The sequence below is a fragment of the Oenanthe melanoleuca genome, chromosome 1 (genome assembly GCF_029582105.1).
Source record: "Oenanthe melanoleuca isolate GR-GAL-2019-014 chromosome 1, OMel1.0, whole genome shotgun sequence".
Classification (NCBI taxonomy): Eukaryota; Metazoa; Chordata; class Aves; order Passeriformes; family Muscicapidae; genus Oenanthe; species Oenanthe melanoleuca.
The window spans coordinates 41,151,858-41,169,684 of record NC_079333.1 but is presented as its reverse complement, the minus strand read 5'-3'; the positions used below and the strand labels follow the sequence as shown (position 1 = coordinate 41,169,684).

The window sequence follows — 17,827 nt, the reverse complement described above, 5'->3', positions numbered from 1 at the left end:
TCCTGAGCACAAAGCACATCAGCAGCCCTGGTGATTCAGTCTGGACTGTCTGGTGTTGGTCAACAGCAGGCAGAGGGCAGGAGAATAGAAGGACCATTGATTGGGCTAAACCAGCAAATCTAGTGCTGTAATTGCAGTGTTATCACAGTGCCAGTAAAAAGTACATTATTAACCTCCTTTTGAAAAGAACACATTCTATTCCAAGGTTGATGTATGAATCAGCATAGGTAAATCATTACTTCTGTGTGAGGAATTGAGCCTGGCTAATCAGTAAATGTGTGAAGCTGATGGTGTTTGCCAAATACAGGCTGTTTCTGGAATTGGTTGTTTAATGAGAGTAATAGCACAGCAGCATCAGCGTGAGAAAACACAGCATGTAGCCTTTGCTGGTCTAACTAAGGAAAATATGGTCTGATTGTACCTGGGGAGGTGTACAGCAGTCAAAATTAAGACAAAGAGGAGGAAATCACTTTGGCATTTTGTAGTCTAAGCAAGAGAATCAGTCTCTGTTAGCAGAATGCCAGCTAGGTTTCATAAAGAATATTCATTGGAAAGGTATGCCCACAATTCATCTGAAATGAATGTTTAGACATCTGCTGGGTTGTATCAGGACAGATAGTTTTCTATTCTTCTTATCCCAAATATCATTAAGTGAAATATAATTAAAATATGTATAGCCTGAACCTAACTTCAATCTGATAGTATTGATATATCTGAAAAAAAGAATTTTCTTAATATTTTCAAACTTTTATATTTTATCACTTTATTTACTCATTGTAGGATTGAGGAGTTTTGAATTTGAGTCCACATGAATACATATCTTATTTTATCCTTGGGCTTAAGTAATGTTACCTGTGAAATAGTTTCTTTCATTGAATTATCATTTTCTGACATTAAAAAAAGATATTTTGCTAGGGTATTTTTGACCAGCTACTGTCAGTGTCTTCTGTAGCTCTTAAGAATGCATCTCCCAGTCTTAGCTTAGGGAGGGACTGAAGGTGACTGAAGAGCTTGCTAAAGTCAGCATTGTTGGAACCACGTGGCTACAACAGCTTTGAATATGAAACTGTCACCAAGTATGAAAAACTGTAATGTTTAAAATACATTTCTCAGATATATTGCCAGTTTGAAGTCTGACTCCAGAAGAAATAATTTGCAGGTCGTTTCACTGATTAATTTCATTGCTATGGTTATTTCTGGAAGATTTATTCTGTTATAAACGAAAATATTTGGAACAATCTTACTTCTCCAAAATTTTTTATTTCTTGTGTGATCTGATTTTTAATAAAAAAATCAGAAATTTAAAGTTCTATAACGAGAATGCCTTGATATACAGATTAAATGTTAAGGCACTGTGAGACAGCAATGTTGTTGTAATTTCTTCTGGTGTGAATCCAAGACAGTTTTCCTGATGTTGTTGATTTACACACATGAAACTCTGAGCTTCGATTGGTCTTTGCACAATTTAGGCATCTGGTGATTTGAAGTGAGCAGACAGCATATGGAAGCTGGTCTCTGGAAAGCTTTACCAGAATGAGCTTTGATTTCATTTTTCTCCTGACTTCAATTGTTAACTGCTTTTGTGAAATATGAGCATTAAGATGTTGTGAACCTTTGCAGTCAGGAGAGAATGTATTTTAGATATATGGTCATCCATGTTCAAATAGTATATAATTTCAGAGCATAGGAAAGAAGCTGCAGTGGAGGTCTCTACATAGTTAAGTTCATTGTTTATCCATTTATTTCACTGTGTCAGGATTTTTACTCTAGGGGCTTAAAAGCAATTGAAATGCCTTGGTAATCTGTGATCACTTAACATACTTCAGTTGAGTTATTGTGTATGAAATACAATGGTGTTTTCAATTGACTAAGGGGCCATCAACCAAAGCAGAAAGGAAGGAAAGAAATTTCATTCTTCCATCTTTTCACAAGTCACTAATACATCATAATGACTTTTGATAAACAATATCTTATTTTCTTGCCTTTTGAGCAAAGGGTGTTATTTCCTTTCACAAACATGTGTGGGAAGAAATTGGGGAAAATGGCTAGTTACACTGTTTAGCAATGCCTGACAAATCCCAGATGTCATCAGAGAGTTGTTTGTGCCAGACTTCCCATTTATTTCCACTGATGCAATACATACTTGAATGTATTGGTAGAAATGACCTAGAATGTTTTGTGCACTGCAATAAAAGGTGAACGTATTTTGGTCATTTCAGAATGGAGGCATTTTCCACTTTTTTGTGACCCTGTGTCCTAGAGTGTGCTTCTCTCAAAACCAGCCTCCCCATTAATTCCAAATGACTTCAGAGTGGACCTTTTCATTTCTACAGCTCAATCAAGAGCATCCCTTCTGGAGAGCCATGCCTTTTGGAGGCAATTGGAAAATTTGTTAAAGAAAAGATCTCCTACTATCTTGTGAGAAAATTTGTGTCTTAACACAGAAATAGGCAATCATCAGTCTGCTTTTCTGTGTCATTTCTTCTTACCTGAAGCTGGGTAATCATCATAATTTTCTCTCATTTCCTCGACACATATGAGAATAGTTTCTTATTTTTAAGAAATCAACTGATCTGTGAATAATGCCATTGATTTTAATCAAAAGACTGTTGCAGTGTGATTAAGGACTGCTAAATGTTACTGTCTTTTAAGAAAAATATTATTATAATTATGGAATATTGTGCAAGAATAGAGTATTTGAGAGAACTAGTTTAACTTATTTTAACTTTGTAAATAAATCATATGATCACACTTGAGAAGTGCAATATTCTGTATTCTCAGTATATCAACTAATATTTTATTTCATAGAATCATCAGCCTGATAAAGCAATAACATTTAATATTCCTTTAATTGTTCTCTATAGTCTTAATAATTTATTAAAATATTATGAAAAATAATGCAATTACAAAAATTAAGCATTCTGGAGGACACCATATCTAGCAAGTTATAGTTGAAAACTAGGGAAAGATTCCTTGATTTTGTGTTTGTGTTAATTTGAGTACTATGAGACATAAACTGCTGATGTTCAGAGAATAGAAGATTTCCAGTGTAAATGTGGAGGAAAAATCTATGTGTTATAGGATATTACAGCACTCTAGCAATATCTGGTATCAGTGCAAAATTTATTGTAACACACAGCTGTGTGTGACTACACTGGTTCTTACTGCTGTTGAATCCAAGTAGATCCTGACTTGTACTGAAGGAAAATGCCATTTATGAGAGCCTGTGCATGTCAATGAAGTGCATAAGTTAATGACAGGCTATGTAAACCCAAGTAAAGGAAAATGCAGAACAGCTACTGAAAACACATGTATTACAGATGCTCAATAAAACTTAGTGCCCAGTTTTAGCCAAAAAGGTGCAGATTTACAGGTAAAACCTGAAGAAAACAAGGTAGACTGTTTTCCACAAAGAGAATGTTTTCTTTCTGGCTCTTCTCATGGGAGAATTTAGGCAGGGGCCTTCTCAGCTGCACAGGGGAGAGAAGGTTGTGGGTCAAGATAAGGATGGGGAGAGATCACTCACCAATTACTGCCATGGCCAGAACAGGCTTGATTAGGGAAATTAGTTTATTTTTTTACTAATCAAATCAGAGTAGGATAATGGTTAGTATAACCAAATCTTAAAACCTTCCCTGCTACTTCTTCCTGGGCTTAACCATTCTTGAATTCCCTGCCTCTTCCCCTCCTTCTGACTCTTGCAAAGGAAGTAAATACCTGAAGTGTGAAATTTTGAAAGGCATCTAGATCTTAAAGCTGACTTTTGAAATACAAATTTTAGGCTTAAAGGCTTTAATACTCAAGAGAATTGTAGGAGTCAAAATGCTGAAAATGGGGAGGCTCCTCAAATTCTCTGCTCTTTTGGGAATTCACTTCTCCAAGTTACCAGCAGGTCAGTATTTGCATTGGTTATGAATTGGTTAGAGTTGGTCCTGTGGCTGTGTGTGCAGACAGCTTTTCATGAGCTCCACTCAGCCTGGCCTGGCCATGTTCCCAAAGCAGGGTGGCTGTGCTAGCATCATGCTGAGCCTGAGCCAATACTTCCTGCTGCTTGCCAGGGTGTTTCAGCTGAGGCAGAGCACTGCTGGGGCAGCCCTGGGGCTCCTGGGGCTGCCTTGTGATCTGCCCATCCACAGACAGTGCTGGGGAGCTGTGCAAAGCTCCCTGGGGTATCCAAGGACAGCAATCTGCAAGCTGAGGGGGGACCTTTGTGAGGCAGCAGTTCTCAATATTTTTGGGTTGATCACTTCTGTTGTCCTTCTTTTGGTCTAAAGGCTGGGTGTCCCATTTCCATCCACACTCACACTTGCCCCATCCCACCACGCTCCCTCCAGGCTTTGGTGGCCCCCATGCAGCAATGGGGAGCAGCAAAGACCTGGGAACATCTTATTGCTTATCAGCCTGTGTCATTGAAACAGCTTAACTGCTTCCTTCAGTTAGTGCTAGAAAAGTTAAGGCAAGAGAGACTGACCATGCTTTGGTTTTAAAATATCACCTTCAACTTTTTTTTTTTTTTTTTTTTCATTTTCTTTATTACCATATCAAGGAAAAATCAGTTAGATGCAGCTAATAAAATGGAAGCTAAACAGATACTTTAATGTGCACAGAAATGTGAATATTCACTACATCTGACTGTTCCCTCTCACACCAGGTTCTATTTATAGTTAAGCTAAAGGTGTTTTAATGTTTTCATTTGCTTTTCATTTCTTGATAGGTTGTAAAATAAGTACTTTGTGGAAAAGACACCCTTAACCTGACACTACTAAAACAGGGCAATGCATTCTTCCCAAATTAATTAACTCAGTGTGTAAGAGCCTCCATATGAAGACTGTCTTTAACTGATGCCTCTCAAATATGCTACTTACAGCAGGTTATGGATGAAAGGTCTCCTAATGGTGTAATGGTTTATGTTGAACACACTAAAAGAAATTCAACCTTTTTAAGAAATATAGAGGAAATATAATTTTAAAGGCCTGGTGCAGTTCTCACTAAAATCAGCTTGATATATTTGCAATCACTTCAGTGAGAGGTAGAATGGGTCTTTCTTATTATATCTAACTTAAGAATGATTGGACTGGGAAAAGAAGAAATTTCTTCTCCTCATGTTCTGAAAATTTATACTGCACCAAGAGACCAAAATTGATTAATCCCAATATCAAATTCTAATGATAGAGTCTTTTATCAAAGCTGCAAAAATACTTGATATATGGGGTAATAAAAATCAAAGCAAAGTAAAAATACCAACAGAGGACTCCAATTCTCATCAGTTTCCTTGGTGTGGTGCTGGCAGGAATTTCGAGCAGATTTATATACTTAAGATGAATTAGGGAAAGAGTCAGATTATTTAAGTCCTAAAGGTGAAAAATTCTGCAAACTAGCTAATGCATGGGCTAAGAGTTCTTTTAATCACAGGAATTTTAAGATACCTAGGTTGGTGGTGAAATGTCATATCTCCTAATGGTTGCTATATATATCTGTTCTCACAGATCAAAGGAGAAAGCTGCTTCTGCTGCTCCTTGCCTACTGTTTTCATGAATAAACATATGCACTTATTTAACCATTTCACTGCTTTTTGCTAAAATACAGTCTCCACAAAGAAACAAGTGAGCCTGAATCTGAGAAAGAAAAGTACTTAGCAAGAAATATCATGTAAGTAAGAGCACTTTCTGCTAGTAGATCATCTCAGGCAGCTGGGACAGATCATGTTTAAAGGAGAAGCTCTTGTTAGGAGGTGAGCCCTGCTAGGGGAAGGATTAGGTGGAAGACTGATTCATGAACCAGCACAAATCTTAGGCTGAATGCAGTGGGAACTAATCAAAAAAGGAACAACACAATGGAAAATGGCAACATCTGCACTCCCTGTGTACTGACACATTCCGCTTGGTTGACATTGACAGAAATAAATAAAAATTATCTGTCTTTAACAAAGTGACACATAATATTTGTCAGTTATCAAGGTTTTCACAGGCATGAGATAATTAGAGGTTTGATTATGTAAATATATATATATAGCATTTCTTTTTAATGTTTAACAAACATTAATTCAAAATATCATCTTTTTAATTTGTCTTTCATAGAGAGAGAATATTGAATATGGGGAATTTCCCTTATACTTTGATCTGTTGGAATTAAGCTGTGGTGGGATCCTAATTGCAAAAATGCATTTTGCTTTGGTTGAAATGCAAAATTAATGCAAGTGTGTGGCTTGGAGCATGTTTATTGCTACCAACACCTTCACAGTTCACACATCTTGAGCTTGTTGCCCAGAGTGGCTGTGGATGTCCCATCCTTGGAATTCTCCAAGGCCAGGCTGAGACCCTTGATGGTCTGAAAAAAGGGTCCAAAAAGATGGTCTAGAGGAAGATGTCCCTGCCTGTGGTGGAGTGGTTGGAGCTTCATCTTTATTGCCCCTTCCAGCCTAAGCCATTCTCTGATTCTGTGATTCTAAACAAATGGCCATGTCTGTGAAAATTGTTTCCACTCCTCTGTTGCTGACCAAAGCAGACTTTTTAACACTGACACTGCACATTTTTAACTGTGTTGTTGGAGTAAGATGGGCAGCTGAATACCTGCAGAGGGTATTCTGGCTTTTAATAAAGTAGCAGAGACATGTATGGTTGAAATGTAAAACTCTAGCATGCTAATCAAGGTGTGTGCAACCTTGCTTAGCATGCTAGAGCAATCCTAGGGGATGAAATAGATTTTGCAGTAAAATCATAGAATATCTTGAGTTGGAAGGGGCCCATAAGGTTCATGAAGTCCTGCTCCCTGCTTCTCATAGGACTACCTAAAACTAAACCATATGGCCAAGAACATTGTCCAGATGCTCACTGATAGGTGTTATAGGTAAAATCACTGAGGACTGGCAGCCCAAGGGGCTGATGTGGGGTCCAGGGCTCTGGGCAGTGTCCTGGGAGACTGGATAGGGATTGTCAGAGCAGTGGTGCCTCTGGGACTCACACAGGTCATGCTTGGGTATATGAAGGTATTTATTAATGGAAAAAAAAAATCAATCTGCTCTCAGTGTTGATGTTCAGAGGGATTTTGAAATTCTCTTGGTGACACTGGTGAGTTTGTTCCTGTTTTAGCAGCTGTCTGGTGTTGCCCATGTCATGTTCTGCTGTGTTGAGTTCACCCACTGCTCTGCTTGAGAACATCAGTAGGGGAAGCTGACCAAGGAGCACATGGGGCTGAATTCTGGCTCTTTGCTGTCTTGTCAAGATAGATGTTCCTTTGAAGGGATCCTTTTCCCACTGTTTTTATTCCACAGGGCTAGATTTCTCTTGGACTTACCCAAGTAGCAGTCAGGAGTACCATTTTAAAAGCAATTTCTGGTTGTGAAGCAAGATAAGATAAAAGATAAACTGCAAATTGTCATGACCTTTTCCAGGTGGAATCCACTGTTGCCTTTTGTTTGTCTAGTTGGTTTGACAGACTAATATGTTAAGGATAGAGTCATCTCCTTTACCTCTTCCCCTTTCCCCTTTTACATATCCTTCAGGTGGCTCCATGCTTTTGATATGTCATGCATACCTATGCTTCTTGTGGAGGAGATCCTATCTAAACCTGATTTGTTTGCTGTTAATCTGCCACACTTACTCTTTCGATGCCAAGAAATTATTTTAGAGGTCCAAGTTTACAGCTGAATGATATTAATGTTTTTCTCATTATCATTTTCTCTCTTTTACATTATAGAAAGTGAATTTATTTATTGCCACCAAAATTTTGGATTTCCTGAAGGTACAATATTTTTGCTGCCAATCTGGGTTTGTGTGCTATCTATGACATACAGAAAATGTTACATTTGGTCACTTTGGTTTGAAGACTGCTGCATGTTATGAAACACTCCAGGGTTTGCTATAAATAATAAGAGATTGTTACACAGCACAGTCACTGTGCTGCAGTGTGGAATAATATTCTTTTGACAATGCAGTGAGCTGGAAATACAAACTTGTAAGCAAATGCTGAGTGTTACAATTTCACAAGAGCCCAAGCACATCCTGAGTTGTGCTGAGCAAACCTGGTCTAGTTTATTCAATTGTATCAGGCATTAATTGAAAAGTTTATTTTCATTTCTGTGGAGATGATATGTATTTCTCTTAGTTTCTTTTTTCAATAAAACGTGGGTTTAATGGAAGATGGCACTTTGTTATTTTTGTCTGCAGATAAAATTGCAAATCAGGGTTTCATTAGAATATGATTTTTTCTTATTTTTATGAATCTTCATAGCTAGTTCTGCTGGCTGTGGCTCTGACTTATCTCACTCTACTCTAAAAATCGGTGGTCAGAGAATAAGGACTACTTCCAGTGTTTTGCAAGCTGTATTTTTGTTTATATAGTCCTGTATAGTGTTTTCATTCTAAGTGACAGCATGACATTCATTTGTTCCACTCTGTGCACTCTGGGCCATCTTCTTAGGAACAGTTAGCCTGCCTGTACTTTTTGCATTTGATTATTTCTGTCTAAGCATATTTATTGTCCTTGTTTTGAATTCCAGCTTTAGCCCATCTTTCCAAATTAAGATAATTTTTTTTTTTTTTTTTTTTAATTCCAGTGCTGTCCATCATACTTTCAGCCCTTCTAGATGTTTCCTTCATGGAAACATAGCAAGAAAGTAATTACATTTCTTTCTGCAAGTGTACTGTTGCCTTGTCCAGTGTTCACAAAATCCCCATAGCCTCTAGCTGCTCAAGTATTACAAAATACCATGCTGTAAATGTTCCTGAGACACTGCTATATATCCTTTAGGACATTCAGAGAAATCCAGTTGTTTTAAAATTTAGGTTAGCAGCTGGACCTCCTTTCTGAAAGTCACCCTGTACTCTTTGTACCTTGAAGTGATGATGGTGATGGTGTTCAGGTTCAAGCTGATTTTGCCCCATCTTTCTATCCTCTAAATAACTGTGATAAGGAAGCAGCTTTGTTTTCTCTTCCTGAATTTATTCATTGTATGAGATCAAGCATGCATTTGTGACTGTGTGTGAAAGTGTGGCCTAGCAATGTAAGTTTCTAACCTAATCCAAATAAATAAAATTAAAAAAAGAAGACTATAATCACAGTTTGGGAGGGTTTATGCACTGATCAAAATCAAAGGAGCAGCTCCATTGAAGTTTGTGGATTGCAGAGGCTGCAGAAAAGGTCTGTCTGATTAGAAAGAAAATCCTTTTTAACCCCCCCAATTATTTCTCAGGGATACCATCCCTTATTTCCCTAATCTTTTTGAGGAGATGTGTACATTTTCTCTCAGTCACTATTCCAAAATGCACATCTTTGTATGGAGTATTATCCTCTCTCAGTGCAGCCAGCAAAACTTTTCCCTGTGCTTTTCCTTCAAGATTAGGCAGTGGATTTGGCATTTGATTCATCATCTTTTTGATCCTGGGGTGGCTTGCATCCAGAGTATGCAGAGGGTGTGCAGAGGGCTGGATATTGTGCACCTGATGGAGTAGCTGGTGGGGCACTGCCCAGCTGGAGACTCTCCCTGTTCTCAAAAAGCAGCTTTAGAATCTGTCAGTATTTCTGAGCTGGGTCTCTGGGGAGAGAGGCTGAAGGAGTTCCTCAGAATCAGGAACTGTTTGCTCCCTTTCTTTGCTGTGGGTTTGCAGTGGAAGTAAAATTCAGTGACAGGTTTTTTGTTTTTCATCCTGGAGCTACTTATGTTGCAGTGGAATGACAGTGCAGCCTAAGACTGTAAAATATGATATATAATTGCTCTTTTCAAAATGTTCTCTTACACCACTGTAAATCAGGAGAATGTCCTCTGAAAATGGTAGAATTATTCTCATTTTATTCAGTGAAAATATAATTAAAGAGACAGGAAGGCAATGAAATGTAGCAGTAATGAAATAAAACTGATGACAGAAATGTTTCAATCTTTCCCTGCTTACAAGAAAGATGGATGGATAGTGCTATCCTGATTGCCTATAGGCTTTTGTTCCAGATGTAAAGCTTTGGGGAGGTGCCCAGAAGTGTGACTTACTATGGCAAGCTTCAGGCAAACCTGATATCCTGTAACATCAGCTATATTTTAAGATACAAAGAAGAATATAAGAAGCAAGAGAAATCAAAGAAAAGAGATGGAGGTCATGCTGGATCACAGTTGCAGACTGAAGTCTGCTATAAATTGTCTGAATCATCTCTGCAACTTCTTTGGAAAGGAAAGGACTTTGCAAAAACTGGGAAGAATGATGCAGTCTTAACCCTTCTCTACTGTTTTTTTTTTACAAGACCTGAGTGTTTCTCCCCAGGAAGGATATGGCAGTTTTTTGTCTGCTGTCCTGTTCCCTGATTTGGCAACTTGAAGAGACTGGCAGGCCATTTTCTAAAACATCCATCAGTCATCAAGAGAGAGCAGGACAGCAGAATCACTAATATAACATGAAAGAAGTGATAGGAAACATCAACAATTCCTGTTAAGCAGAACAAGTGATAATGATATTCAGAGGATAAAGCTGAAATATGACTGAACTTTTGACAGTTTTAGGAAGCTAATCAGTTGTGCAGGGAGAATATCTTTGCAAAAGTTTCTAAAAATGCTCTGGGAGCACTGAACCTTGTTGAAGCAGGGGGTCAGCTCACTTGGTTATTATTAGTTAGGCATTTTACAGGATTGTCTTTTATTGCTTTTCACACATGAGTCTCAAAGTGTGTTCCAGGGTGGTCAATAGCATTGTTCCTGCTGTGCTGAAAGGCCAAATAAGAAGTCAGGGTTGATGATTTGCCTGGGGTTACCCAGAAGCTGAGCAGAGGGCTCCAGAGTGCCTGTTTAGTACATTATTTACTCAGTCAGCTCCCTGAGAAAAGTCCAGCAGGGGAAGGTTGGCACAATATATTAACACAGACAGAGATCACATCAAAGAGATTAACACCTCAAATTGACAGAGGCAAAGTGGGAGCACAGGGGGATGCATTGATTTTCTCCTAGTCTCACAGCAGGTTAACAGGAGAAACACAAGTCCAAGCCAGGTGCCTTGCCTTGCTGACAAGCAGCTCAACCCCAGCCTGGGCTGGCTCAGCCAGGGTCTGTGGTCACACCCTCCCCTCCTGAGCTGAAAACGTCCTGTTTTCACCTGGAGATGGAAGAGACAAGTGATAATATGAGATACTCTTATTTTGCACAAGGGTGAAATTCTATGAACAGAAAATTCTGGCACAGGGGAGCGAAATAGGAAGAGAATTTAGAAATGCTGTACCATGTATTTCATACTTGGCATACTTGGCAACTTGTACTTTGGAGTTAAAACAATTTTGCATGTACTCTGATGAAAGCATGAGGCTGCATGCATGAAGAAAGCATCCTATTTCCCAGGGAGCCATGTTTCAAAAGTAGGAAAAGAACACTTAGCCATGGAGCATTAAATCAGATCATGTAGGCAGCTGACTGCCTTTCTCACAGAGATGGATGTCCCAGAGTGAAGCTGAGGAAGCAAAGCTCAGAAATGTAAATATTAGTAGGTGTGCAGGAGCATAAATTAGAAAATTTGACAATTTTAATGGCTTTCATTTATTTTCACTTGCTGAGTTCCCTGGCTGACATCAGAAGTTGCATGTTAGGTTGCTAGCAGAGAAGGCAGAGGGCAATAGGGACAGGATAGGCTCAATTCCCATGTTGCCATAGAGTCTGCAATGACAGCTTATTACCTGATGTAAAAAAAAAAAACAAAACTCACAGAAAGAGGAGCTTCCTAAAATCTTCCCCAAACGTGGAAGTACCATGTAGAATTCCTATCACCTCAGCAGGAGCTTTCAGGCCACTGGACACTTAAATCACATCATTGTTACAGACACCTCTGGATTCCCTGCTGAAGATTTTTCTGTGTTGCTTGGTAGGATTTATGGAGGGAAGGAGGATTAAATTATAAGTGAATCATGTGACAGCAAGTGAATGCCTACATGATGAAAGAAATGGTGACTGGAGGAGGCCTTTTCATTTCATGAGATTGTGTGGAATAGAAAACACAGATCCAAGGCATTACAGTGCCTAACACTGCTGAGATGCACAAAGTTTGTGTGTTGTGCCTGTATTGACTATGAGATCCTCAGGGTAAGGTCTGTGGCTATTTTAGATCACCTAGCACACTATTGCCCTGGTCTTTGTGCAGCCCTGGCATGAAAACATTAATGGGGCTGTCAGTCTTCACAGAGGCTGTAGCAAGCTGTATTTACAGAAAGATACAGTTTGTCTGATTTAATTTAGGTTTCAGTGTCCATTTCAGTCTGGTAGTTTTGTGCTCATAACAATCCACAGCTAGTGATATCAACCCTTGGACAGCACTCAAAACATCTAGCCATTTAACAGGCCAATGTAAAAGCTATAAACCAGTGTGAGGAACCAGCTGATGCTCCTTCCCTACTGTACCTTCTGCTGTCCCACAAATACAGATTGGATTAATGTCTGTTACCAAGAAATCTGCAGACTCTAACTGAGTGTCAGCCTTCAACTCTGCTGCATGTATGAGAAGGAAGGCAGGAAACAGGAGGACTAGTATTTCCATGCCATTTGTTATTTTATAGAAGTGTTTTTCACATCTATTTTTATTTGCTTCCTCTATAAAATGGCCACAATTGACTTGTATTAGATATTTTCTGAAAAAGAACAGAAGGCACTTCATTTCACTGTACTTTCAGACAGGTGCAATTTCTCTTTACTTTTTTTGCTTTTTGTAATTTATAGCTAAGTAACAGAGAAAGAACAGCTCTGAAATTTGCTTGTAAGGCCAGGTACATTCCAGTGCTTAGACAGCACTCTGAGAATACTTATTATTGCTTTCTTATTTAATTGGGTACAAATAAAATCCAACATCTGATTTGGGAATACTTTTGTGTCAGTTTAGGTTATTTTCTTCCTCAATTTGGTGAGCATGCTGAGTCTCATTACTTGTTTAGGTGAGTGCAAAAAGCTTCTGTATGAAAGGCTGCAGATAATGGTTTTAGCTGAAGAGATGGAGAAAGTAGATGAGTAGAAAATCAGCTTACATCTATAAGCTGATTTTTCCTCTTGTCTAAACTCCTTTTTTTTTTTTTTTTTTATTTTACAGGTGATGGAGATTAAAGGACAAATGATTCACGTGCCAGAATCAAACTCGATACTGTTCCTGGGTTCCCCCTGTGTGGACAAGCTGGATGAGCTGATGGGCCGGGGTCTCCATCTCTCAGACATTCCCATCCATGATGCTACTCGTGATGTCATACTGGTTGGGGAGCAAGCAAAGGCACAGGACGGCTTGAAAAAACGGATGGACAAGCTGAAGGCAACGCTAGAATGTACACACCAAGCCCTGGAAGAGGAGAAGAAGAAGACAGTAGATCTGCTGATTTCTATTTTCCCCGAAGAGGTGGCTCAGCAGCTGTGGCAGGGGCAGCAGGTGCAGGCCAGGAAGTTTGACGATGTCACCATGCTCTTCTCGGACATAGTTGGCTTCACTGCCATCTGTGCTCAGTGCACGCCCATGCAGGTCATCAGCATGCTCAACGAGCTCTACACCCGCTTCGACCACCAGTGTGGCTTCCTCGACATCTACAAGGTAATAGCTCCAGCCCTAGCCCAGCAAAAGATAACTGGAACCAAGGCAGAAAAAATCCCAGTAGCTTCCTTCCTGAATTGCAGACTTTCCTTAGAAAAATATGAAGGCAATACTTCTGTTTTATGTGCAAAACACCCCAGATCTGAAATACGACCATTGAAACTCAAATGCTTCAATATGAACTGTCATCATTCCCATGGGAATATAGGCCTCATATTTCCATTTTCTTATAGAAATATATATCTCCTGTATTATAGCCTGGTTTCCTTTAGATGACACATCAGCCACAGCATCCTAAGATGAAAAAGTGCACAGTGATGAATCCTAACGCAAGCTACAGCTCCTGAGAGGCACTCACTTTCAACTTGAATATTTTAGGGTTTAGGCATTTCACTTTCCCTTGAAAGAACTAAAATTTTCCATAAGGAGCAGAGCATTCTCTAAAAAAAGTTATTATATGAAATTTCAGCTTCCACTGAAAAACGGGAAGAGGACAGCAGATGTCTGTGCATAGTAAATGTAATGAATGGGACATGGTACTAGTGTGCCATGCTCCAAAGAAAATGTCACACATGTTGGTCCCATCAGAGAACTCATCTTCACTTCTCATATATATATTTGATGTCCAGTATGTATTTGAGTGAAAAAACAAGAGAGGTAGAATTTAATAAATGAACTGAAGATAGTAGCAGTGTAATTATCCTGTGAAACCTACAGACTGATTTGTATATGGAATACCTTTAATTTGGTGATACAAGAAACAGAGCAAGTTGCTTTTTAATGCACAAGAGAAAAGAGATGTGGTTGTAAAATTATGTCTTGATTTTCTTATGTGCCTGAGGTTTGCAAACTAACAGCTTTCAAACCATTTCATATAGTATTTGTTGATAGATTCTAGAGAAAAAGGTCTTACAAGTGTCCTGCTCCTTTCATTTCTAGCCTTTAATGCACTTTAAAAAGAATTGAAAAATAATGACTACCCAACTAAATAACAACCATGGCTGGAAAGTTACAGCATGTACCACAGATAGAACTGAAAATGGTATAGCTAAAGGTTGGTAGGGCAGTTTACCAAAGTAAACAAGCACACTGTAAAGAAGGTTTGGGCTACTGGTTTAGGGCTTTGTTCATCAGAAACAAAAGGCTGTCTTGGGACATCAATGCAGTGGAAGGTACCAGCCCTCATTTGAAAATTCTTTTGGTGATACTGTCCTGATGGTGGGTGTGATCCCAGTTTGTGTTAGTCTAATGTTGCTGCACTGGATTATGACCCAGCTTCAAGAACAGGACTGGAGGAACTTGTAACCCAGAGTCAGGAGGGATACCTAGTTGGGAGGGACCCTGCTTCACATGCTGTGTGTTCACATGGGTGTGTGTACTCACTGTGTTCCCAAGTGATTAATTTCAGCTGTTTTGAAGCATTCAGAATGTCCTTTGTTGAAAATTAATAACCATTAATGCATGGGAATAGGATATAAAGTATGCAAAACTCCATGATCTGACTGCAGAGAAGGTTGATTGAGTCCTGTGAGAATACTAAGAAGGAATATTTATGCATAGGTCATGAATATTATATCATTGAGACCATGGCTTTCTGCCTTTCACCTTGCTTTGGGCTACTGTGGCTGGAAGGATGTTACTTGATGAAAAGACAGTGAAATAAGATCATAGCTGTTGAGATAGGCAAGATGACATTTATGCATTCATAAGAAAGAAATAAGCACTTCCTTGTCAAGACTCCCATGTAAATCTGTGAGCAAAGGTATGAATAAAACCTGTTTTTCTATGGGAGAATGGCTTACAGCTCTGACACCCTTTCTCTGCTGTTGCTGCCATAATATAGGCAGTTCCCTCTCAGATGCTTTCATCCTGGATTTCCCTTATCTCCCTACTCCCCCATCCCTGGACCCTGCCAACATGTCCCTTAATTCCCACCACCACTCACTCATGAGCAAGGCACTGTTTAGCACTACAGAAAGAAAAACTCAAGCAATGAACCCTTTTTTGTTTCACTAGAGAATCAGGCTTAAAATAAAATAGCAATCCTTCTGAAAGAAAACATTTGCCTTTTAAAATTAAAATAGCTTTTGTGTTTATATCTTTTTCATTTGTTTCAGGTGATATTCTGGAAGCAAATTTTATTGCTAGGAACAATCACCTCCACAACAATGATGATTTTAAAGTTATTGTCAGGTAGTCAATTCTAGATAATCAACACTATTTGTACCCAGCCTGCCTCAAAGATATACTTGTGTAACTAGATTTATCATGTAACATAAATACATCAGTTTTAAAATTTGCTTGTTTTTAAGCAGCATGGCAAGAGTAATTTGCAAAGATTATTTGGTGGGTGCATCTGAATACCAAATTCACCACTTTGTAAACAGAAAATTAAGTAAAATACAATAAATAGATTCCATGATGTAAATTATTTACCCAGCTTTACTGTTACAGAATGATGTATTCAGAAGCTCACTGCTTCTAATCTGGCAATGAATGTGATATTTTCATTTGTCTCGTGCTATTCATCCAGGGATGTTTACAGAGAAATAGGGCACAGAAAGATCAAAGATCCTCATATTTAACTAGTCAGACATAGAGGGCAAGCATAATGAGCTCTTGGGTACAGAGTGAAAATGCTTGGAGAGAGCTGAAGGGTGATGAGTTAGACTTTGAAATTTCTTGGAAATCAAAGTAAGTAGCTAAAATTGGTGAGGTAGGGAAAGTTTATCCAATGGATGGAGACACAGGTAAGAATGACACAGACAGATGATGGGCTCAAAAATGAATTTCACAGCAGCATTTTGAGTGGAAAGCAATGATGACAGATTACATTTGTCCAGGCTGAGGGAGAACATTGCTGTAATTGAATGCACAGTGTTATGAGTGACAGTTTTAGCAATCTAGAAGAATCTGTGTTTTAGAGAGTGAAACCTGGGAAAGAATCTGCTGACATAAAGCCTTGGTGAAAAGATGAGGAGGGACATGTTCGTGATAATCACAGAACAATGGGGTGAAAGAGCTGAGACCTGGTGATGCATTTGGAAACTGGTGCTGCTGGCTATCAGAGCTAATTATATTTGGCTTGGAGTTGAGGAGTGGGAGAATAAGTCAAGCAGGAAGTGCAGTTCAGAGCAGTTCAGTTCAGCTGCAGCTGCTTGGCAAGCTGGTGTTTGTGGGCATGCAAGTAGAAGCATGGACTCCAGGAGCAGAAGTCATGGGACATTTATCTCAGTAAATTTTGAAAGCTGTGGCTTTGGGTAAAATATGTTCTTGTTGGCCTGAATGTTTTGACCTGTTTTTCTCTGCATCCGAGTTCCTGTTTATCAGCCAAGTACTGGGAAATGATGCTTTAGTCAAGCCATCTCTGTATCAAATAAGCTATTTAGATATGCTGCAGCCGTGTCTTCTGGCATTTAAAACTTAACCCTGCAGTCTGAAATCATCCCTGCTTAAGATTCCCACAGCTTCTGTTTCTCCTTCATGTATATGTATTTGACATTGGCTCATTTAAAATATTTGTTTCTTGTTGAGTCCTTCTTCCTTTGTAGCTGCTTTCTCAGCTCTTTTCCCCTGTTTCCTTTCTGAAACATTTCCCTCTTGCACCCTTTAACTGCTGTGTAAAGGCAGCATTTATTGTACATGGTTTTTTTGGCTGCATGGCTATATGTGTTGGCTGGGTAATGTCAGGCAAAACAAAGCAGAGCCAGGCCTGATCCTGGAGATGTTAGTTTCTTTGTCCTTTCTCTAAACAGGGCAGAATTTGTCCTTGAAGGCATTGCAGATTTTCCCTGACACTATACTTGACTTTCTGTGAAATGCTAAGTCCTACTTTCCTTGTCTAAGCAGAGAGTCCTAAATGTTTTTTGAAAATGACCCGTGGTCAGCTGCCAGAATTTCTTTGCTGTACATCTTCATCGTAAACATTTTAATTGAATGTTTATTGAATATTTATATAAGACAATATAATTATGTACATTCATTTTACAGTCAGAATCCACAACTTTGTTCTGTGAATTCCTGCTTTCTTTTGGATTCATTATTTGGCTAAACTGGCACTCTCTCTGAGGGGTACCACACACATTTTCCTTGGGCTTTTATTCCTGGCAACGTGATACACTTAGTATGTTAGATCTGTATTTTCTGATTTTATATGCCTAAAACTGTATACAGCCTTAATGTTTGCTTGTTGTACAGACCAAGACTAAAAAATAGTGGGAAATCTGGACTGTGCTGCAATCATTCAAGACTGATACCAGTTTTGAAAAATGTTATTTATATTTAGGTTGTGATATAATGCTTTT

The 17,827-nt window shown here is 38.9% G+C and overlaps 1 protein-coding gene across 1 annotated transcript in view; it reads left to right on the top strand.

Moving 5' to 3' along the window:
- GUCY1A2 (guanylate cyclase 1 soluble subunit alpha 2) overlaps positions 1-17,827 on the top strand; it is a 147,631-nt gene that overhangs the window by 58,532 nt on the left and 71,272 nt on the right. The window contains exon 5 of the mRNA XM_056492279.1: positions 13,038-13,523. Coding sequence (XP_056348254.1) covers positions 13,038-13,523 — 486 coding nt within the window. The remainder of the gene's footprint in view (positions 1-13,037; positions 13,524-17,827) is intronic.